Source organism: Ips typographus, linkage group LG11 (genome assembly GCF_016097725.1).
Source record: "Ips typographus isolate SLU linkage group LG11, UJ_Ityp_2.0, whole genome shotgun sequence".
NCBI lineage: Eukaryota > Metazoa > Arthropoda > Insecta > Coleoptera > Curculionidae > Ips > Ips typographus.
In genome coordinates, this window is record NC_138432.1 from 8,986,881 (window position 1) to 9,007,734 (window position 20,854).

The 20,854-nt window shown below is 32.9% G+C and overlaps 4 protein-coding genes and 2 long non-coding RNA genes across 9 annotated transcripts in view; 2 read left to right on the forward strand and 4 right to left on the reverse strand.

Moving 5' to 3' along the window:
• Window positions 1–7,245, reverse strand: part of raw (NDT-like domain-containing protein raw) — a 44,755-nt gene extending 37,510 nt beyond the window's left edge. The window contains exons 1-2 of one of the 2 annotated variants that reach the window (XM_081989071.1): window positions 7,102–7,245; window positions 6,056–6,185 (exon numbers count right to left, since the gene is read on the reverse strand). In XM_081989071.1, the coding sequence (XP_081845197.1) occupies window positions 6,056–6,099 (44 nt within the window). In that variant the 5' untranslated portion in view covers window positions 6,100–6,185; window positions 7,102–7,245. Of the gene's footprint in view, window positions 1–6,055; window positions 6,186–6,909 lie in introns of both variants that reach the window. The other variant, XM_081989070.1, reaches the window with a different exon arrangement.
• On the reverse strand, window positions 3,114–6,048 carry LOC145735267 (uncharacterized). The gene is made up of 2 exons (XR_014179621.1): window positions 5,569–6,048; window positions 3,114–3,754 (listed from the first exon to the last, which is right to left on the reverse strand). It is a non-coding gene; the product is annotated as an uncharacterized LOC145735267 (long non-coding RNA).
• Window positions 7,246–7,492: 247 nt separating the features above from the next.
• LOC145735258 (uncharacterized) lies at window positions 7,493–8,731 on the forward strand. 3 transcript variants are annotated; one of them, XM_081989095.1, is made up of 5 exons: window positions 7,493–7,879; window positions 7,977–8,106; window positions 8,159–8,308; window positions 8,359–8,482; window positions 8,538–8,731. In XM_081989095.1, the coding sequence occupies exons 2-5, from the start codon at window positions 8,038–8,040 to the stop codon at window positions 8,627–8,629; spliced, it is 435 nt and encodes a 144-aa protein (XP_081845221.1). In that variant the 5' UTR covers window positions 7,493–7,879; window positions 7,977–8,037; the 3' UTR covers window positions 8,630–8,731. The 3 variants fall into 3 exon arrangements, with proteins under 3 accessions (XP_081845221.1, XP_081845222.1, XP_081845223.1); XM_081989096.1 differs by having other exon boundaries at window positions 7,983–8,106; XM_081989097.1 differs by having other exon boundaries at window positions 8,009–8,106.
• A 250-nt stretch (window positions 8,732–8,981) lies between these two features.
• On the reverse strand, window positions 8,982–20,284 carry LOC145736107 (uncharacterized). Its single transcript, XM_081990358.1, has 17 exons — window positions 20,227–20,284; window positions 19,882–20,006; window positions 16,319–16,479; window positions 16,108–16,264; window positions 15,926–16,058; window positions 15,769–15,874; window positions 15,493–15,721; window positions 15,299–15,437; window positions 11,045–11,174; window positions 10,465–10,627; window positions 10,254–10,408; window positions 10,056–10,203; window positions 9,876–10,008; window positions 9,716–9,821; window positions 9,431–9,659; window positions 9,237–9,375; window positions 8,982–9,139 (listed from the first exon to the last, which is right to left on the reverse strand). Exons 1-17 carry the CDS (start codon window positions 20,267–20,269, stop codon window positions 9,015–9,017), a joined length of 2,421 nt encoding a protein of 806 aa, XP_081846484.1. The 5' UTR covers window positions 20,270–20,284; the 3' UTR covers window positions 8,982–9,014.
• Window positions 13,009–13,418, reverse strand: LOC145735266 (uncharacterized). The gene is made up of 2 exons (XR_014179620.1): window positions 13,278–13,418; window positions 13,009–13,207 (listed from the first exon to the last, which is right to left on the reverse strand). It is a non-coding gene; the product is annotated as an uncharacterized LOC145735266 (long non-coding RNA).
• Window positions 17,310–19,746, forward strand: LOC145735251 (protein yellow-like). Its single transcript, XM_081989085.1, has 8 exons — window positions 17,310–17,469; window positions 17,614–17,852; window positions 18,116–18,258; window positions 18,307–18,422; window positions 18,469–18,662; window positions 18,712–18,921; window positions 19,071–19,240; window positions 19,292–19,746. Exons 2-8 carry the CDS (start codon window positions 17,630–17,632, stop codon window positions 19,562–19,564), a joined length of 1,329 nt encoding a protein of 442 aa, XP_081845211.1. The 5' UTR covers window positions 17,310–17,469; window positions 17,614–17,629; the 3' UTR covers window positions 19,565–19,746.
• Window positions 20,285–20,854: the final 570 nt, after the last annotated feature.

The following is a 20,854-nucleotide window of genomic DNA, read 5'->3' on the forward strand; positions in this document are numbered from 1 at the left end:
AGGCAGCAGTTTTGACCATTCAAATACAGAAAGAAGCCTTCTGGTTATAATTTAACTACTGGAAAACAGTAAGAAGCTTTCTGTCTTCAATCAAAAACTTTATAGCTTCAATTTGACAATTTTACCTTTGAAATGCTTACATTATTAATATGACAATTCAGAGTCTTGAGGAAGGCTTCCAGAAAGCACTTTTTACTATTCAAAGACATCAGAACAAAGCCTTCAGGATAAATTGACTACTGGCTGGAAGACGCAGTAAGAAGCTTTCTCTCTTCAATCAAAGACTTTCTAGCTTCAATTTGACAATTTTACCTTTGAAATGCTTACATTATTAATATGACAATTCAGAGTCTTGAAGAAAACTTCCAGAAAGCACTTTTTACTATTCAAAGACATCAGAACAAAGTCTTCAGGTTATAAATTGACTACTGGCTGGAAGACGCAGTAAGAAGCTTTCTCTCTTCAATCAAAGACTTTCTAGCTTCAATTTGACAATTTTACCTTGGAAATGCTTACATTATTAATATGACAATTCAGAGTCTTGAAGAAGACTTCCAGAAAGCACTTTTTACTATTCAAAGACATCAGAACAAAGCCTTCAGGATAAATTGACTACTGGCTGGAAGACGCAGTAAGAAGCTTTCTCTCTTCAATCAAAGACTTTCTAGCTTCAATTTGACAATTTCACCTTTGAAAAGCACTTTTTACTATTCAAAGACAGAACGAAGCCTTCAGATTATAAATTGACTACTGGAAGATAGTAAGAAGCTTCCTGTCTTCAATCAAAGGCTTTTCAGCTTCAATTGGACAATTTCATCTTTGAAAATGCTTTCAGTATTAATACGACAACTTAGAGTTTTGAAGAAGGTTTCCAGGTAGCACTTTTGACTATTCTCAGACAAAAGAAAGAATGAAGCCTTCTGGTTATAATTTGACTACTGAAACACAGTAAGAAGCTCTCATCAGGAGAGAATCATCAGGGAGTTTAGTTTCGAAAAACAATTTCGAACGGCACTGAGCACCAAGAGAGATTGGAGCATAGAATGCATTCAAACATTGGGAAAAAATACCATAACATGGTATACAGACGGATCTAAAAGTCCCATGGACCAGTTTCCTAGCATTTTTCAAGCGGAAATTCACGCCATAGAAAGGTGTATTCAGTTTAACCTCGACAGGAAATACCGGAACAAGGAAATTGCGATTCTTTCCGATAGCCAAGCAGCCATCAAAGCGTTGAGCTCATCTAAAATCAACTCGATGATGGTTCTGGGGTGCCTAGGAAAGATCAATGATCTAGGAAGGAACAACAAGGTAACCCTTCTCTGGGTTTTGGGGCACGTCGGAGTAGAGGGTAACGAACAAGCAGATACTCTGGCACGAAAAGGAGCATCAGCGCCACCAAGAAGTACTTAATAAAGCTGAAGAAGAACTGAAAGCAACGCACTGGCAAACCTTCCAGGACTGAGGCAGGCCAAAGATCTCCTCGGCAATTTTAACCGAGCAAGATCGAAGACACCTCAGCAAAATTAGTCTCAAGGCATTAACGGGTCATTGTCGACTCAGAGAACACCTAAGGAAGCTAGGCCTAGAAGAGGACTAGACAGTACCTGCAGGTCTTGCGGAGAAGTACCAGAAACACCCCACCACATCTTATTGGAGTGTTATGCTGTACGCCATAGAAGAAACTAAAGAATAAGTTCCTAAAGGAACTAAATCTTGAGGGGCTGCTGTGAACAAGGAAACCTTGAGATAGCAGAAGAAGATGGGGTACAATAGATCTAATCAGGTCGCAGTACATCTGTCACTATCCACACCTACCATTACAGTAAGAAGCCTAGAAGAAAACTTTAACTATTCTTAAAACAGTATTGGTAGTCTTTCAGCTGAAAGCTGCTTTGACCAATCACCAACTACACCCACTGTGCTGAAATTTTCGCAAACTTGTACACAAACAGTATTAGAAGATTACGTTCATAAACTTAAAAACCGATTTAATTTAAATGCGGTTGATTTAAGAAGAAAAATGTACCAGATTTGTTTAAAAAAAAATATGGGAAAACTCATTAGTTCCCTGACTGCCAGCCTAAACATTTGAACTTTTCCAATATAACATAATTAATTTAGTAGTGCTTTGTTTCATGTTGTTCGGGCCAAGTGGGGTTAGTTTCGGTTATTAATAATATCTAGGCATTGTAAATCACCTATTGTTTAAAATTTAAAAAATGCCAGCAATAAAATTATACGTTCACTCTCACTTTGTGGCGAATAGATCGATGTATAAAAAGGTGTTCGGTCACTGATATATTTAGAAGACCACAGGCGAACGGTCATCGCTAAATATTGCAAATTTCTTGAATAAATATTACGACACCATCGATAACTTTTAATTCATTTTTTTAGGTTTTTGCGCGGTATTCCTTCTTATCATTTTGACTTCTTTCAACAAAATGAACACCTGAAATATTAAATAAAAATTGTATCAAAGTTTTATGGCTACTAAGGTAAGATTACACATTCAAATGTGTAATCTTACCTGCAGGTAATTTAAATATTTATAGCTTGAAATGTAATAAATTAAAAATGATTGAATTCTTCTCGTTACGAACGCTTAGATTATTAATTACAGTAATAATTATTAGTTGTTACGATCGTGTAACTAATCAATTCTTGTACCGGTATTGGATAATTAATTAATCACCTCAATAATACATTTAGTTTGGTTGTTTTCTCTGTAATTAGACCACATATTAACATAATATGTTACATTTAAAAGTCCATAGGATGCAATTTATTTATTAGCTGACAACAAGAATGTTTTTGATTGTATCTATTGAAAAATCAGTAAAAAAATCATTTCGACAAGCCACTCCTCTGTTTTGCCCAATTTTGCCAATCTATGCCAAGGCTCACCAATTGGGTTTCAGGTTGTTCTTTTTTTCGAGACTAATTGCAGTCTAAAAATATTGTAGTAGACGTCAACTTTTATTTTTACTTCCATTGTCTTCTTTTATGTTTAAATGATATTTAAAAACGAGTTTAGGTCATCTTTTGTTTGTACAAACTGAATTATTCATCTACAAGGGTTTGTTTTGTAACCAAACGCAAAAAAATTAGGTTAACAGGTGTATTTACATATAAAGGAAAAGATTATCATGTTAAAAACTTCTTCAAGGTTGTTTGTTGACAGGCACATACATATTTGTACATAAAAAAAATTGAATAATTTATGTAGATCAAAAGATCAAACAACGCTGCCTTCAGCAATATCCACCTAAAGTGGTTAGTCCTGCTTTCTCGAGTTCCTCGTCCATTCATTTTATCTTGTTCTGACGTTAAACTTTATTAGCGTCAATGTTTAAAATAAATCTGATTGTACCGGACGCAAGTAAATATACGATTTATATTATTATTTTATTACACATACATTGTTGCAGCATGGTTGTTTCAATCTATAGTGCCAATACTAAAAAGGTACACCACTCAATAACTATATTAAAAAAATACTTTGGTATTTAATGGAATCGTGATTGGCATCATATTGTATTTTTGAGAACTATTGTATTAGCAAAATATTACAAATATTATACTCGGATAACATGAACAACAAATGAAACATTTATAACCGCAAATAGAACATTAACAACAATAATAACCAAATCATACAATAGTCAAGTGAATTATTTTGAAGGTTGTTTTGCTTGTGTCAACCATTAAATCAACATTGTTCAAACTTATTTCCGTAACTACAATACTAACATTTACAGTAGGAACTTGAAAATGAGAAGAAACCGAGGGGTAGACCGCCGATAATTTTTTGTACACCAAAATGCCTTTTTGCATACAAAATACCTTAAAAATGCCTTAAAACTGTCTAAAATGCCTCAAATTGCCTTGAAATACCCTCGAAATGCCTTTAAATTATTTAAACTGCCTCAAGATACCTTCAAATGTTTACACATTTGCGGCATTCTTAAATTTAATTCCCCTGGTATTGAGATAATCATGGTCACGTGACAGTTTTTAAAGACCCAAAAGCTTAAAATTTTTTTTTAAAGGACAGTTTTTAGGTTAGGTTAGATGACAATGTAAAGGTTTTACCAAATTTTTGACACTTGATTTGACCTGGTGCCGAAAACTTTAAATTGATTTTCTAAGGTCAGGTGACTGTTTTTCCAAATTCTGACAAACAAACAAAATTTTTTGACGTTTGCTCGAATCTTCTAACGGTGATAGTAACCAAATTAGCACCTGTCTATTAAAGACACTTATCATTTAAAAGAAACAGTTGAAAAATTGGTAATTTAAATTTAGACAGTTGTAAAAACTTAAATTGCAAAATACACACGTTACGTGACGTTGAAAATGCAATTCTGCATGTTCTTACAACACTGTAAACGCCAGTTGACATCTGTCAAAATTAGTCACGTGACCTTTAAAATGTGGTTTAAAATTTAAAAATTTGGTAAATTAAATTTAAACTATTTTAGACAGTTGTAAAAGCCAAAATTGCAAGAGACACATCACGTGACTTTGATTATGCCATTTTAGAGCTTGCAACACTGGCAAAATCAACTGACACCTGTCAAAAACAGTCACGTGACATTAAAATGTTATTTAAATGTTGATTATTTGGTAAATTAAATTTAGACAGTTGTAAAAGCTGAAATTGTAAAATACACGTTACGTGACGTTAATAATACAATTTTTGGCTTACAATACTGTAAAGGCTAGTTGACATTATCAAAAACAGTCACGTGACCTTAAAAATGTAATTTAAACTTTGAAAAATGGTAAATTAAATTTGGACAGTTGTAAAAACTTAAATTGCAAAACTCACACGTTACGTGACGTTGAAAATGCAATTCTGCATGTTCTTACAACACTGTAAAGGCCAGTTGACATCTGTCAAAATTACTCACGTGACCTTTAAAATGGGGTTTAAAATTTAAAAATTTGGTAAATTAAATTTAAACTATTTTAGAGAGTTGTAAAAGCCAAAATTGCAAGAGACACATCACGTGACTTTGATTATGCCATTTTAGAGCTTGCAACACTGGCAAAGTCAACTGACACCTGTCAAAAACAGTCACGTGACATTAAAATGTTGATTATTTGGTAAATTAAATTTAGACAGTTGTAAAAGCTGAAATTGTAAAATACACGTTACGTGACGTTCTAAATACTTAATAGCTTGCAACACTGTAAAAGCCAGTTGACACCTGTCAAACAAAACAGTCACGTGACCTTAAAAATATAGTTTAAATGTTGAAAAATTGGTAAATTATTGTAATAATTTGTTATGAATGTTGTTTCAACTCAATATCATGTAACAAAGATTTTGCCATGATAATTACATGTGCCTATGCTGTTCTGTTCAATTTTCAGTCAATTTTGTTATATTAATAAACTACATTTTGAAATATACAGACAATGCCTCAAAATACTCGTAATACCTCGTAATGACTTGTAATACCTCACAATGCTTCGTAATAATGAAAAAGTGCCTCATAATACCTCGAGTGTATACACCAAATTACAGAAAAATGTTCAAAAAATAGGAAGAACAAAGCAGCTAGAAACAAGCAACAATATTAAAAAATACAACAAAAATATATCGTAAAAAAATAATGTTTCTCCATTGCTTCTAACATGCTGTTACACCATGTTAAATCAAATTTGCAACTGCAGTAATAACATACAAATTGCAGACGTGCTGAGAATACTAAGAAAGATGCAATCGCGTCTGACATAAACTGCTGTAAATCATTTTTATTGCGCTATTTATGACATAATTTGTAATATAAAGTTTTTTTTGTAATTATATTCCAACCGGTAACACTTTTTTGTATTTAAATTCAAAGTCGTAAACGTCTTCAACAAAGCAAACCGTAAATTTATATGCAGACCGCAAAAAACTACATTCTTTCAATCATATTTATACAAATTAGTAATAATTTAAAAGTTCTAGGAATATACAGATTTGCAAAGCAGGTATGGCAGGTTTCAGTGCGGTCAATTCGAAGAAAATCAGCATAAAATTTGATCTGTTTACCTTGTAAAAGGGCCAACTATAAGGCCACATGAAGGCGAGGTCATAAGGGCCCTTTTCGTCCATTACGTAATCCTAGCAGGAACGTGTGATTGATCAAAGTATGCTTCAAGGTACATCTTTGATTTTTTACCTGAAAAAATTAATAACAAAGTCACCTTGTACAATATATAAACTAGATTACACCCACTAAATGTATTAGTAAAGGTAACGACATCCAATATTCAGGTTTTGCAATGTTAGCATACCAAATGTGTAAGTAAAAGTCAAAATATTCGTAAATGGTTGAGAAGGCTTATAAAATGAGGTAATTGAATGCAAATTAGTTTAAGATTTTGTATAAAAAGTTTGGTCATCCAGACTACAAGATATAATATAGATGATAATATGGATGATTGACTTTTGTGCTTTTTTGCCAAGAATATTCCTAAATTATATTACCACAAGTTTGAGAATAAGTACAGGAATCTCGATTCTAAAAGTGTGTCATTTTTATGTGATTCTTATGAGGCTCAATGAGTTTTGCTGATCATTTATTAGAGCTAAAGAGGAGATTGAAGATAAAATTTCTAGAGTCAATTGGCATTAAAGCAACACAGTTTGACTGATGAAAATCCTATTCACCATATTATAGTCAATCAGTCAGTTGTATAATATAATATAAAATCTTTGAGAATGCATTTGTATACAAAAAATACTCTGATATGTTGGTGAGTGGACGCTTAACATATATTGGAAATGCATTACTTATGTTAAGCTGTTTTAAATTAATTTTACAAGAACAATTACTTTTAATCTGTATATTTTTTGTGGCAATTACAATATGAAAACACTTAATAACACAGTATAGTACTTACTTCACTTTGAAAATCTCCAAAACTACTTATACTCCTAATAAGCACATTAAACTGTCACTGAGTTAGAAGTAATTTATTTTTTTTTTATAATCAAATTTAAGTCCCTATAATCAGTATGTCAGGTGATATCCACCAACTTTATTAATGGTTCTTCTCCATCAATACGAAAAACAACAACAAACCGTGACTCACTTTTAAAAATAAAGCTTCATAATGTCACCAAATCATAATGAGATCTTTTGTACGTTCGTGCAGTAGCCAGTTTTAATAATGGTACCAATTCCGGAACGGTACAAGCGCGACATGACCCACCGACAAAAATTTAAACTTTCGACCACCTGGTGATTAGCAAAACCAGACTGGCAAACGAGGTTTTCATGTAGTGGATTTTCCCGGAAAATCGAGCTTTTCCGATGTTGTCGTTCAACTGAAAATGACGGTCGATAACGTTTCCTAGTTATTTACGGTAGTACTACAGGCGACATCTTTGAGTTTGATATTCAAACGCAGAAAACGTTTATATATACAGGGTGTGGAAAAAATTTGAAATTAATTACATTTAAGTTAAATTGTTTTTAACCTTGTATCAGTGAAACTTTTCTATCGAACAGTTGAATCTGTTTAATTATAACAACTTCTTGAAAAATGAATGTTTTTAAGTCATACACACATTTTTCTGAGATAATATTTATCCATGTTCAATAATCTGGAATCGTAATTTTGGACATCCAAAACATCCATAGTCCTGGCGCCTACCAGTCGTCCAACCTCCTTCATCTCCCTTTGGCGTCTGGATTATTGCGCATCCAGGAGTGGAACTTCTTAACAAAATTTTGTGCCTTTCACTTAAAATACTAACTCCCACTTTAAAAGAACATCCACAATTTCACAAGAAAGTTACAACAAATCACATTGTAGTGAAACAAGCGTAGCAATATAACAAACATATGCAGTAAATCATCATGATTAGGTAAGAAAAAGTAGTTATGTAGTTTTACTCTTTGGAAATTGGGACTTAAGAAAAACGCTACAAGCAAAGTGTGTGTGTTTGTGTAACTGTTAATCAGTTTTAGTGCAAATATGTGATTTGAATTATTAGAGTCTGGTGGAACTAAACAACCAACCAAAATGACTGAAATTAAGGTTTACAACAAAAAACTCACTGTAGGATGGTTTGTAGTTATGTTTGCAAATTTTGTAAGTTAATTCACCCGGTCATGTTTTTTTTTTTTAATGACGTATGTTTCAGCTTTTTGGGGTTTCTGGAATAATTATTTGCACCTTAAAACTAAAAAACATCGAAAACGAAGACTTTCAGGTAGGATTTTTCAAACTGTCCATGGGATTTGCCGCCTGCAACTTGATACTAAGCGTCCTGCTTTTGGTTTCTGTCCTAAAAGTAAGTCTGATTATGCGGTTCAAATCAAAAATACAACGTTGGTTTTGTAGAGAGATCAGAAATATGCTTTTTTGTATGCCCTTCTGATCTTTCTGAGTCTCTTCGCCGCCACCATTCACATAGAAAGTGACACTCACAAGGATTTTACTTTCTTGATAATCTTTATAGTGTTTGGTAAGTTTTTTCTCGTTTTTTTAGAACACGATTTGTGATTGGTTTAAGTTTTCAGCTGCACTGTGTTTTTTATGGTTCTGTGTTTACGGTGCTTACCAAATATGGCTGAAAGATAGTATTTCCGAATCGGAAATCGCCGTAGTTTAGTATTCAAATGGTTTTAATAGCATCTAAAAACTTAATGTATATGTAATCTATGGAAGTGACTTTATAATGCCTTATTAAATCAATATACAGTGTTTACAAGTATGTTCTCGCTTTAGTTAAATTTAAATTTCAAATTTGTAGGATTTCATATGGTAAAATCAAAATAGGATGGTGAATGATGTTACAATGTAATAAACTGGGACACTATTACTGAATTTACTTGACTGATTTATGGACAGGGTTGACGCAGTTTTGATTGTAATATTTTGCACTTGACCAGTCTAAAATGTCCCTAAATACGTTACGCACCATAAAAACAATAGAAGAGGGTTGGCAAATGAAATGACAATGATTAAACTACTTACAGATAAATTTGTTATTAAAATTAATTACTGACAAATCTTCCAGCGAATAATACAACGCCATTGTACTTAATAAAGTAGAAAAAGGGTCGATCAGCTATGAACTTTTTCCTTGTCAGACCTATTCGGCTGCTCCTTGCAAAATGCACTAAAAAATGTAAAATAAGAAAATGTATTTACAACAGTATCAGTGTAAAACAATATAAACTTGGTTTTTGAAAATAAAATTAAACAGTTTTACTTACTGAAAGTTGCTGCTGCAGCTTCGGTACCACTTGTGGTAACATTAATAAAAGCTTTTTGTACCACTTTAGTGACGTAGAGAGGTTCCGGAGAAATTCCACTAAGATCAGCTGCCGGAGTGAAAATTGTGGACAAACCCAACTAGATTCCCAATAACAATATTAACACAAAACTTTCAATTTGTTTTAGTACTTACCTTTTGAAGTACTGGTATCAAATCGAACTCACTTTCAGTGAGAAATGATGGTAATTTGACGTTCACATTCTCCATAAAACCTCGAGGAGGCTGAAGGTACCGTTCCAGCTGGTTCTCGATCTCCTGAAGTCCGTCAACTTCGTTAGGCAGAACCACTAACATAGAAATATTGGTACCTTCGTAGGGGAGTTCCAGAAATTTGGCTTTATGAGTTAAAGACTCCGCATACCTAAATAAAATAATTTTTTATTTTTGTTAGTTTTGCTGTATTAAAGTTCGACAAACTTGAAATTGTCCCTAACAGTCATCATCGTGGTTAGCTGAACATCAGTCTTGGATATGTGGAAAGGTTCTTTCCTGGCGTGTCCTTTAAACGGGGTTTCCCAGATGCCTAAGTAAAAGGTTATTGTTTCAAATCATATCGAACAATAAAAGGTTCTCAGACCTTTAAAGTAAAGGGCGTTTACCAAAACCAGCTTGGTGGTTGCATCCAAAGTGTCTGGATTGATCAGTTTCTGGATTTTGTTATTTGTTTGCTTTTCCACCCACTGATTAATTTTTGAGGCTGCTTTCTTAGGCTGAAAACAATAGAAATAGTCAAATTCCTCATATGTCTGTCACTTACTTGACTGAAATCTAAATTTTCAATGCCAGCTTTATACGATTCAGTGGCTAAAACTTTGAAGTCATCCAGGATTTTGAAACCATTTCCTGCGTAAATTTTGTTTGCTGTTGATAACTCGAACTGGTTACTGGAAGTTGGCAACAGATTCCTAAACAAAACTTGTTTTTACTAACATTTCAAGATTTAACACCCACTTACTTTAAAGCTTCTTTAGTCACACCGTCACTAGGCAAATTCAAAGCATCGCTAAATTCCTGGGCAGTTTGGCCCTTAGCCCCTGCTCTAGTCAAAGCAAAAATTACTTCAATCGACAAGGGACTAAATATGAAATTTCCTTGTCTTTTAGCAATTTCCTGTAAGTTACTGCGTTGTAAGAAACATTCAGCCCCCTACTAACTGTATGAAATACCTTATACACTCTAGAAGTAAACTTGATATTACCATTCACAAACTCGTCAGACACAATATCACTATTACAATCACAAAAAGCCACAAGGGCACCACATATTAAGAATACTAACATCATTGTGATGCAACCAGTTAAAATTGAATGGGTACAGTGTTTAGCTTTACTTTATCGTTTTATTAAAACAGACGAGATTATCGGATGTGTTAAAGGTGGAAGGTCGAAATATTCAGTGTTTTGTATGTATAGGTCACGCAAATATAGTAATTTTGATAATCCTGTTTTGGATAGCGTAGTTTTGACGTAGATTTGTAGGAACAGTATGACGTTTCGGACATTTGTATGAGCAATACCGGAATTTCTGGTAAGAAATTACACACACAACACAACACAACAACAGTTGTTTTGAGTCTTAATATTCCAAAGAAAAGGTAAAGATTAACCATCCCGCAGGTTCTTCTAGGAGCATTTTACTGTAATTAAATATCTGAGAATTAAAACATTCAAAGAAATAAAACAAAATTGCAAGAACTAGGAAACTTTAATACCAATAAGTAATACTTCATATTAATGTATCTTCTACGGATTGTATGTTTTCCCAGCAAATAATAGAATATCTCCATATTTAATGTAGTATACAAAAGGATGGTCGGCTGTAAATTTAATAGGCTGCACTGGAGGAGTAATTGGGGCGGACAGAAGAGTGAGAACAGCTGAAAAAAAAAACATACATAAAGTGACAATAAATGCAGTCAAGAAAAGGAGTATATAAACCACCATTGTGTCCAGTAAAACTTTATTTCCTTAAACAGTTAAGTTAACATAATTAATCAATTTTTCCTGCAAACACTATTACATTTTTGCAATGTATGTAGTATAAAAAGGGATGGTTGGCTGTAAAGTAAATAGAACGACGTGAAAAGTGGAAACTTCTCTGGTACGTAACTGTAATAAAACATTAGTAAAAATCTCATTTTCAGTTCATCATACACAGGAGTGTTTCATAAATATACTAACAAAGTTAGCTTGATTGATAACCTGATATAATCGTTAAAGTGAAATCAGTAATTTGCCATATTTATGAAACACCTTGCATTGTACCCGGTTAACACAACAGTTGCTGGTTAGTACCACATCTAATTATACACGTGTGGAAATTATAACATTATTAATCCAGGCTTAATGTAAAATGTGTAAAATTCACATAAAAAATGTGAATCCCAACTACATAGAATACAGTTTTATTAATAATAATGTGTGTAGTAGGGTTTATGGCGTAAAAGTAATTCCTGCAAAAATTATAACGTTATTTATTTTGATGTAATACAAAAAGGGATGATTGACTTCAAATGTCTCAGGTTCAGCTGTGAAAGCCACTGCAACAAAAACGAGTTTAATTTTAGTCATAAACTACTGTTTTTACATAAAATCTTAAGGAAACAACATTACTTTGTTTGGTTTTGACAAGGTTTAATTTTGATTTAAAATAATTTAAAAAATTTACATTCAGAGCGATGGAGGGTGGGAATTTTGTAATAACTTACAACTTTGCCTTTTCAGAAAGTAATATTCTATAAATAAAATAACATCCCCATTATTTATGTAATACTCAAAGATACGGTCAGCTTTAAATTCAATTGATGGTTCTACTGAAAGGGACTTTGACTGTAACGTGTATTTATTATAATTTTTCATTTATACACAGCAAACCAGATTAATTACTTTAGATCCTTTATTAGAATAACAGTTAAAATAGTTCTAAAGTATTGCACGGACTTAACTAAAAAGCTTAGCATAAACTTAACACATTTGATTATCCTACCACTCTATGGTTCATAACTGTCTGAATTTTGTGCTACTCTAGGTTTTACATTTAAAATTTCTAATTTCCAACTCTGCCAACAAAAAACAAAATATCTTCATAACGTAAATAAAATAAAAACATTTTGTTGACAGTAAATTCAAGAATCGCACGAAATCGACGTTTTGTTAGTGCACGAGTCTTCGACAAAACTGCAACAATAAAAATCAAAAATAAAAAAATACTTTTTTAGTACCTGGATAGGTTAGGTTAGATTAGGACTAACATGCTAAATTCAATCAAAGCATCGTAAGTTTTTTAGTTTGAGAAAGTTGTTGCATTTAAACTTAAAGAAGTACATATTATCAGTTTATCGATTTTGTTTTAATAATATGTTATTATAGTATAGTTTCAGGTTTAATAATTTTGTATCAACATCACTAGAATACTTTGAAAATTCATGCAAATTCAGGAGAAAAAACCTTCTTGTTTTGATAATTTTTGTTACTATTACTCTTAACTAAGTGATTGGTTGCAAAAAAAATATAATGACCAACTTACCTTAAGTTCCATAAAAAACCCAGTAAGTACTTTAAACACAAGTTTTTATTGTGAAGCAAAGAAAAATGAATTTGGCAATTTTTCTCCTTTCCCATCGATTGTAAAATTTTTTCTTACTTATCGAGTTACTAAGCACTTACCTTGATAACTCACTGAGTATGTCTAAATTAATACACTTTTAGAAATAAATGAAATTATTGGGTTGTATATATTTGAGTACATGGAAAAAATAATTAATAAAGTAGATCTAATAGGAAGATTAATTGCTGATAAGACGACCAGCTAACAAAACCACATCTTCAGCCTTAATGTAGTAGAAAAATGGACGATCGGCAATGAATGAGACATCAGCCGGTAGTGGTAGAGATTCGGGTTCGATTTGAACTAAAAAATTAATAAACAAACAATATTAACAATAATTTCAATACTGTCATTCTACCAGAAAGCAACTTACAGTATAATAGCGTTCCACACCTGAGGAAAAGCACTAAACACTACTCTACTATGTATCGTATAATATTGTACACTACAAAGTACTGACGCCGAAAATATAGTAGATTAAGCTTCAAAAAAATGATATAATGAGGAGTTACATTGGATTTTTTCAGATGTCTCAAACAACTCTGCCTATGAACCAAACCACTTCACTAGTACCAAAGTAAAACAAGAATGGATGGTCAGCAGTGAAAAGCTTTGGTAAACCCACGTACGATACTCGATCCGTACTGATAACTGCAAGAGAAAAATTACTTTTTGGATGATCAAAATCGGTTAGGCCATCAACTACTGCAGCATGCAAAAACTTGTTAAAAGGAAACATATTAATAAAAAATCAGAAAGTTTTTAATTTGAAAGGGTTACCAAGAACTTGGATTTTGGAATCCTAATATTAATACAAAACGTTTAATGGTAAATCTACATGTGCAATAATTGTGTAAATCACAAACTACACACTGTACTGGATTTACACAAATATTACACTTCTGAATTTACCACTAAGTGTCTTTGTATTGATACTATAATTTCAAAATTTAAAATTGTGGTGATAATCAGTTTAATTTTCTAGGACGTTATGATTCTGAGATGGTAAATTAACTGACACCTTTTCAAACCAGAACCACTGACCAAATCCAAGTTACAACGTACCATTAACCTAGAACTCTCCCAAGAAATAATATCAGGCCGTTAAATTTGATATAATACAGAAATCCATGATCGGCAGTAAAGTGGAGCTTAGCCGGTAGAGGCAAATATATCGGCAGCGCAATAACTGGAACAAAATGTTAACTTTCAAGCCAAAGTAGACCTTAAAATACTACCTTATATCCAACCCCCTACAACCTTTCCATCAAACCAGCTACCGGGTTCACAAAAAACAAACAAAAATTTCGTTCCAATATAATTTTTAAATGGTTTACAGTACAAAATTAAAAAGCAAACTTTCCAAAGAACAAAATTACATCATCAAACGTGATAAAATATAAAAATGGGTGATCGACGTGAAATGGAACGGCCGACCCTATCGATGTAGACTTTCTGGATACCAAAACTGAAAAATTAACAAATTTATGTCATTCCAGGGGTGAACAATCCAATTTGAGTACACCCGGTGTTTGTCAGTGTAAATACTTACCAGTTTGAGAGTGCAAAAGTGCAAAAACTGCAAAACACTAACACACTAAGCTTGATTAACCGAGTTTGTTTTAACTTCATTTAAATTACTCATATTCACCAACTAGAGTTTGAAGAACAATGAGAATATTTCAAAATATTATACGAATATTTTTTCAAGAAAAAACAATGTAAAAAAATACTATTTAACGCCGGTAATAACTGTTCAGTTAATAGTATAAATACAAAAACAAAATGTACAAAACATCTATCGCCTTACATAAGTATTCTGTACGATAGAGTAAAGGATGGTTCATAAAAGCGTAGCAGATGAAATATTAATTTGTTTAAATGGAGCACCCTATTTTTAACACATTTTTAGATTCTCTATGAAACTTTGAAACTTTTTTGATAATAATGTCATCTACCTAAAAGTAATAGTTTTTATAATATTAAAATTTTTTCACAAAAATTTTAGTTTTTACTATTATGGAAAATTGTCTGTATTGCCATTCTTTCTAAAGGTAGGTTAATTGAAATATTTAAAAAACTATTAGGTTTAGGTATATGACATTATTAACAAAAAAGTTTTAAAATTTCGTACAGAATTTAAAAATGTGTTAAAAAATAGGAAGTTCCATTTAAAAAACTAATATTTTATCTGCCACTTTATATGAATTTTTCGAACCTAATCATAAACTTTACTCTATCGTTGACTTATCACCCTGTAAAATTCGCGATATTTACACTAATAAAATCAATGCAAAAGAACAAGCACACCCACAAGCAAAAGCAAATTTTAAGCATACTCTCAATTCCCTACAAGCAAAATACTTGAAAAGTAGTGCAAATGCAGTCACTTACCATAAGTGGCAGCAGCAGCCTCAGTACCACTTGTGGTTACATTAATAAAAGCCTTTTGGACCACTTGAGAAACCTTCAAAGGAGTTTCACTGATACCGCTAAAATCAGCTGCATCTTCAAAAATGGAAGTCAGTCCCAACTAAAAAGTATGTTAATGCAAAAATTAGTAATAACTGTAACATATCAAAACTAACGCGTTGCAAAATAGATTTTAAAGGATATTCGCTTTCAATCAAAAACGAAGGTAATTTAACTGCAACTCTTTGATAATCCAAGTCTTGAGGGGTCAACAGTTGTTCCAGATTGTTTTCCAAAGCTGACAAACCGTCGATTTCATTGGGGAGAACCACAGTCATTGAAATATTGCCTCCAACATAGGGCAACTCCAAGAACTTGGCATTAAGGGTTGGAGACTCGTAGTACCTGAAAAATTATGCATCAAACTGGCTTCAATTTAGTACTCCACTAACCTGAAAGTCTCTTCAACAGACATCATATCAACCTGTTTGCTCTGAGTTTTAGACGTGTAGAATTTCTCCTTCAAAACCTTCTTAGAAAACTCATACAGCCATGTTCCTGTGAAGTTCTGAAATTAATCACTACTAAAAAAAATGACATGTTTGTTACCTTTAAAGTGAAGGGCATTGATTAACAAAAGTCTAGTGGATTCGTCGATTACGTCTCTGCTAACCAGATTCTTGATTTTATTGTTTGTTTGGTCTTCCACCCATTGATTAATCAGTTTTACTGCTTGATCTTTCTGCAAACAAACTCTTTAAACTTTTCTAGCATAAAGCTCTCAAACTAACCTGAGAAAAATCAACATTTTCAATGCCGGCACCAAAGGAATTCACTGCAGTATTCTGGAAGCTGTCTAAAATTCTCAGATTTTTGGCCACATACATTTTATTAGCAGTAGACAGTTGTAAATGCTCGCTTGATTGTCGTAGTACAGGAAGAAATTGTCTGCAATATAATCAGAGGTTTTAGTATTAATTTAAAAGAAAAATGGAAACGTACTTTAATGCAGCCTCAGTGACCTCCTCACTGGGAAGATTTAGTGCTGTGGTCAGTTGTTCTCGGCTTAGGCCCTTGGCCCCAGCCCTAGTCAATGCTAAAATCACTTCGATGGAAAATGGACTGAATATGAAGTTCTGGTTGGGTTTTTCTTTTACAATTTCCTGAAAGTAACAGTCAAAGAATTATTTTTATTTAATTTGATCTCTACTATTTTGTCAGTCAATGCTCCTATTTTAGTCTCTATAACAACTCTATATCAACATTCAAAGCTGGAAAACTGGGCAGGGGATATTTTCTGGTACAAAAAGTTTAGCCTCTGGGCATGTACTTAGAAAAAAACCATTCATCCATCCTATTCTTGGAATTGAAACATGAATAGTGAAAAGTACTGCTTATTCTAATCGCATTTTTTCATAATAAAAAAAAACCACTCCTCCTTGTTAATACAACATAAGTTTGCATTCTCTAAACTAGTGTGAGCAGTGCAATAATAAATCATTACATTACTCTTAATGTGTTCTGACAAACAACATCCATTGTACACGTTGCATAATAGGCAATTTTCCTAACCTTATCAACACCTTTACCGTTTATCGCAATTTATTAATCAAACTATTTTCCAGCAACTGTTAAACAAATTTGCATAATCTGACAACATCAAATATAAATTCAGTTTTTATCCAACTGACCTATTAACCTGGCGTTAAGTAATTTTAATGTTTATACCGTTTTTATCAGTCAATTTGTTTTCAAACTGTTGTAGCTAAGGCAAAAGAACGACCTTGTAATCTTACAAGCATCGGATTGAATTTATTAAAATGACATTCAGCATTTTTTATATTATATCCCCCCGGATTAGGTTACGTCACAACAAGGTGGCAAATTACATCCCACTTTATGGTTAATGTAGACAAAATTTAAAAAAAATATAAAATTTTCCTGTCCAAAGGCTTGGTAATATGCAACTGTAGATGAAAATGGCATTTGGTAATCATTATCACCAACTTTGGCGGTAATTAATTTAAGCATACATGATTTACTTTCACTGTCTTATAAAAAGAAGAAAAATGCAGTGGAAACGCACTTCGTAATCCGCTTTTCCATGGTAAACACCTTCTAACATTTAAATTAGTGCCTAAAACCAGAAGTTGGTAAGTACCAACTACAGAATTTCTTAAATAACTTCACTAGTAGTCACAAAGTCATAAAACCAAATACGTATTTTTAATTACCTTCTTCCTACTTTTAAAGCTATTTAGCAACCGGTCGTACCTAAAGATAAACATTTTTTTCAGATCTTATGTAAATAGGATGTTTTTGCGACTCTTATTAGTGACTTTGTCTGTTTCAACTGCTAGAGCATCCAAGTTACAAAAACATTTTGAGTGGAACATACTGGATTTTCAGTATGAAAATACCCAACAAAAATTAAACGATCTGGCAACCGGAAAATTAAAACCGGAAAATGCTTTGCCTGTTGGGATTGAAATTTGGAATGATAAAGTGTTTGTGACTGTGCCCAGATGGAAAGAAGGTAAGTACGAGAATAACCACCAGAATTTTCTTAATTTAAAACTGAAAATTGGATTTTTAGTGAAAGTGACGTTTGAGTTTATGAGATATTTAGCTGAAATTACTTACTTATGCTACCAATCTGACCTGATATGAGTCTAACTAAATTTAACTAAAATCTCCTCTCAGTTTTATTTATACACCATGTATGAGAAACAACTTTTTAACAAATAAAATATCACTCTAATAATTTGTCACACAGACTAAAATCCAAACAATTTTAAGGTATTCCTTCTACTCTAAACTACGTGCCTTTGCTGTCACGTTACAGTAATCCACCCCTTATACCCTACCCCAGTTTGGAAGCAAACGAACTGGGAAATTGCGAAAATGGTTTAAGTACAGTATACAGGATTCATGCCGATAAGGTCAGAAATAAAAACTTTTTGCAATTTTTGCAATTTTTAAATTTTTAGTGTGACAGATTGTGGGTTCTGGACACTGGCACTTTCGGTATCGATACTACCACTCAAAACCCTTGTCCTTACGCTTTGAACATTTTTGATTTGAGGAGTAACACCAGAATTTTGAGGTAGTTACCAGTAGTTTTATTGCAGTTATGATTATCAGGTTTTTAGGTATGAGTTTCGGCCAGAAGATATCAACAGCAGAACTTTTATAGCCAATATTGCTGTGGAAGTAGGTCAAAACTGTAATGAAGCTTTTGCCTACTTTAGCGATGAGCTGGGATATGGATTGATTGTGTATTCTTTACGAGAAAATCGTTCATGGAGGTTTGAACATACGTTCTTCCAGCCTGATCCTCTAAGAGGTAGTTGACAAGATAATTCCTTTGAAATTAGTTAATTTGAATGATTTAGGGAACTTTAACATCGACAATTTAAACTTTCAATGGGGCGAAGAAGGTATTTTTGGAATGAGTCTAACTCCAGTACTGGACGACGGTTACAGGGTGCTTCACTTTAGTCCCCTAGCCAGCAATAGGGAGTTTGCAGTTTCAACTGAAATCCTGCACAACTCCTCCAAAACCGAAGATAGTTACCACGATTTTTATGCTGCACCGGAAAGAGGTGCGGTTATATTATTTATTTATGTATCTAGATCTTTTAATAGTCCAACATTCCATCAGTTATCACTTAAATACAGGTTTGTCAAGGCTGTGTAAAAATCCATTTGAATACGTGTTATACAGTGGTTTTGACCTGAAGAAGTTTTTCAGGCCCTAATACCCACACGACTGCTCGTCTGATGACTAAAAATGGGGTACAATTCTTCAACTTGATTGATCAGAACGGTATTGGTTGTTGGAATTACAACAAACCTTATCAACCTGCCAATATTCAGGTTGTGGAGCAAAATCAGGAGTTAATTTTTCCTGCTGACGTTAAGGTGATAAATGATAATTCCCAGGTGATTTTTTAGTACAGAAGACACTTGTAGGTGGATGGAAACAATTATCTCTGGGTGATTTCGGATAGAATGCCCAAATTCCTGTTGTCTTCTCTCAACTACTCAGAACCAAATTTTAGAGTATTTTTCGCTCCCGTTGACACTTTAATTAGAGGAACAGTGTGTGAATCTGACCAAATACTAGACGAAAACACTTTTTGGGCTCAATACTTCACTAACCAATTGACCTATTTGCCTGCAAGAAACGGAGGAAGTGAGAGTACTGACGCCTTATTGACAAGAACAGGGTTTACTAAAGCTTGACCTTTATATTGCTTTGTATTAATGTCCAGTTGCATAAATTTTATTAAAGCATGTTAATCCTTTAATTTTTACACGTTTAATGTGTTTTTTCTATAATTGGAAAGTAATATTTTAAAATTGTTTACCTGCATTGTATTGTAAAGCTTATCAGCATTTACGTTTAATACACTAATTTGTAAAGACGTGTCTCCTTTTAATTTTGTAATAATGTATGTTTAGATGAAAGTTGTACTTAAATATTTGTGAACTGGTGATGAGAACTGAAATGTATCTCTGATTCTTCACTAGAGTGTTTAAACTAATAACGTTTTACTTACGTTGTAGAGTCTGGCAGTAAACTTCAAATTTCCATTGGCAAACTCCTTTAAAGGAGCGTCGCAATTGGCTAAAGCCAAAATCGACGCCAAAAACAAACTGATGATTGACTTCATAGTGGAGAAATCTGCAAATAAAAATTAAGACTTCGTTTGGCTTTAATGCAAAAAAAACTAGTTCTGAAGTAACTTAAACGTTTTCGTACGTAACTGGTTTCATGGTAAATGAAGGACAAATGCATTTTTATCACATTTTATATACTTATACGCATCACATTTTACAGCTTGATGTGTTGAAATTGTGATGTACTTAATATAGTAGTATTTACCTTATGACTACTAGTTTACATGTTAATTGACGGTAATGAAGAATCAAGCAGGAAATTTGCATAGCAGTGAGGTTAATACAAATTTCAGGTGAATGAACACCAGAGAGTAATCATTTGTACAAACTGTATAATTATAATATTTACATATTGTGAAGTAAACGGTATAAAAGTTTGCTTACCCACACTCTATAGAGAAAATTGAATACTTATTTCAATTTCATATAAATATAAACACGCGTATAACAACACTCACAGTTATCCACTAACTGAAATCGTGTGTAATAAAGTTTGATTGAAAAAATGGGTGATTAACCAACTATGACGGCAATACAGGAAAATGCTGTCACTGCAATGTGGGTACCATGGTGAACAATAGTACACCAAAACAAGTTGACCGCACAAGGCAATTACAAAACGCAACAATATAATAAAAAAAAACAGAAAAACCCGACGTTTTAAACTTCTCACTTTTAACACGATCTTGCAGCTTATTACTAATATTTATTATTTTTGCTGGGAAAACCCTCTACGTTAATTACAATAAGAACAACAGCACTTACCGAGTCAAAATCGCAAATAAGTCTAAAGTGAGATCTTCTTTTGAACAAAGTGTATTTGGGACCGGTATAATCAGTATGTGAATTCAA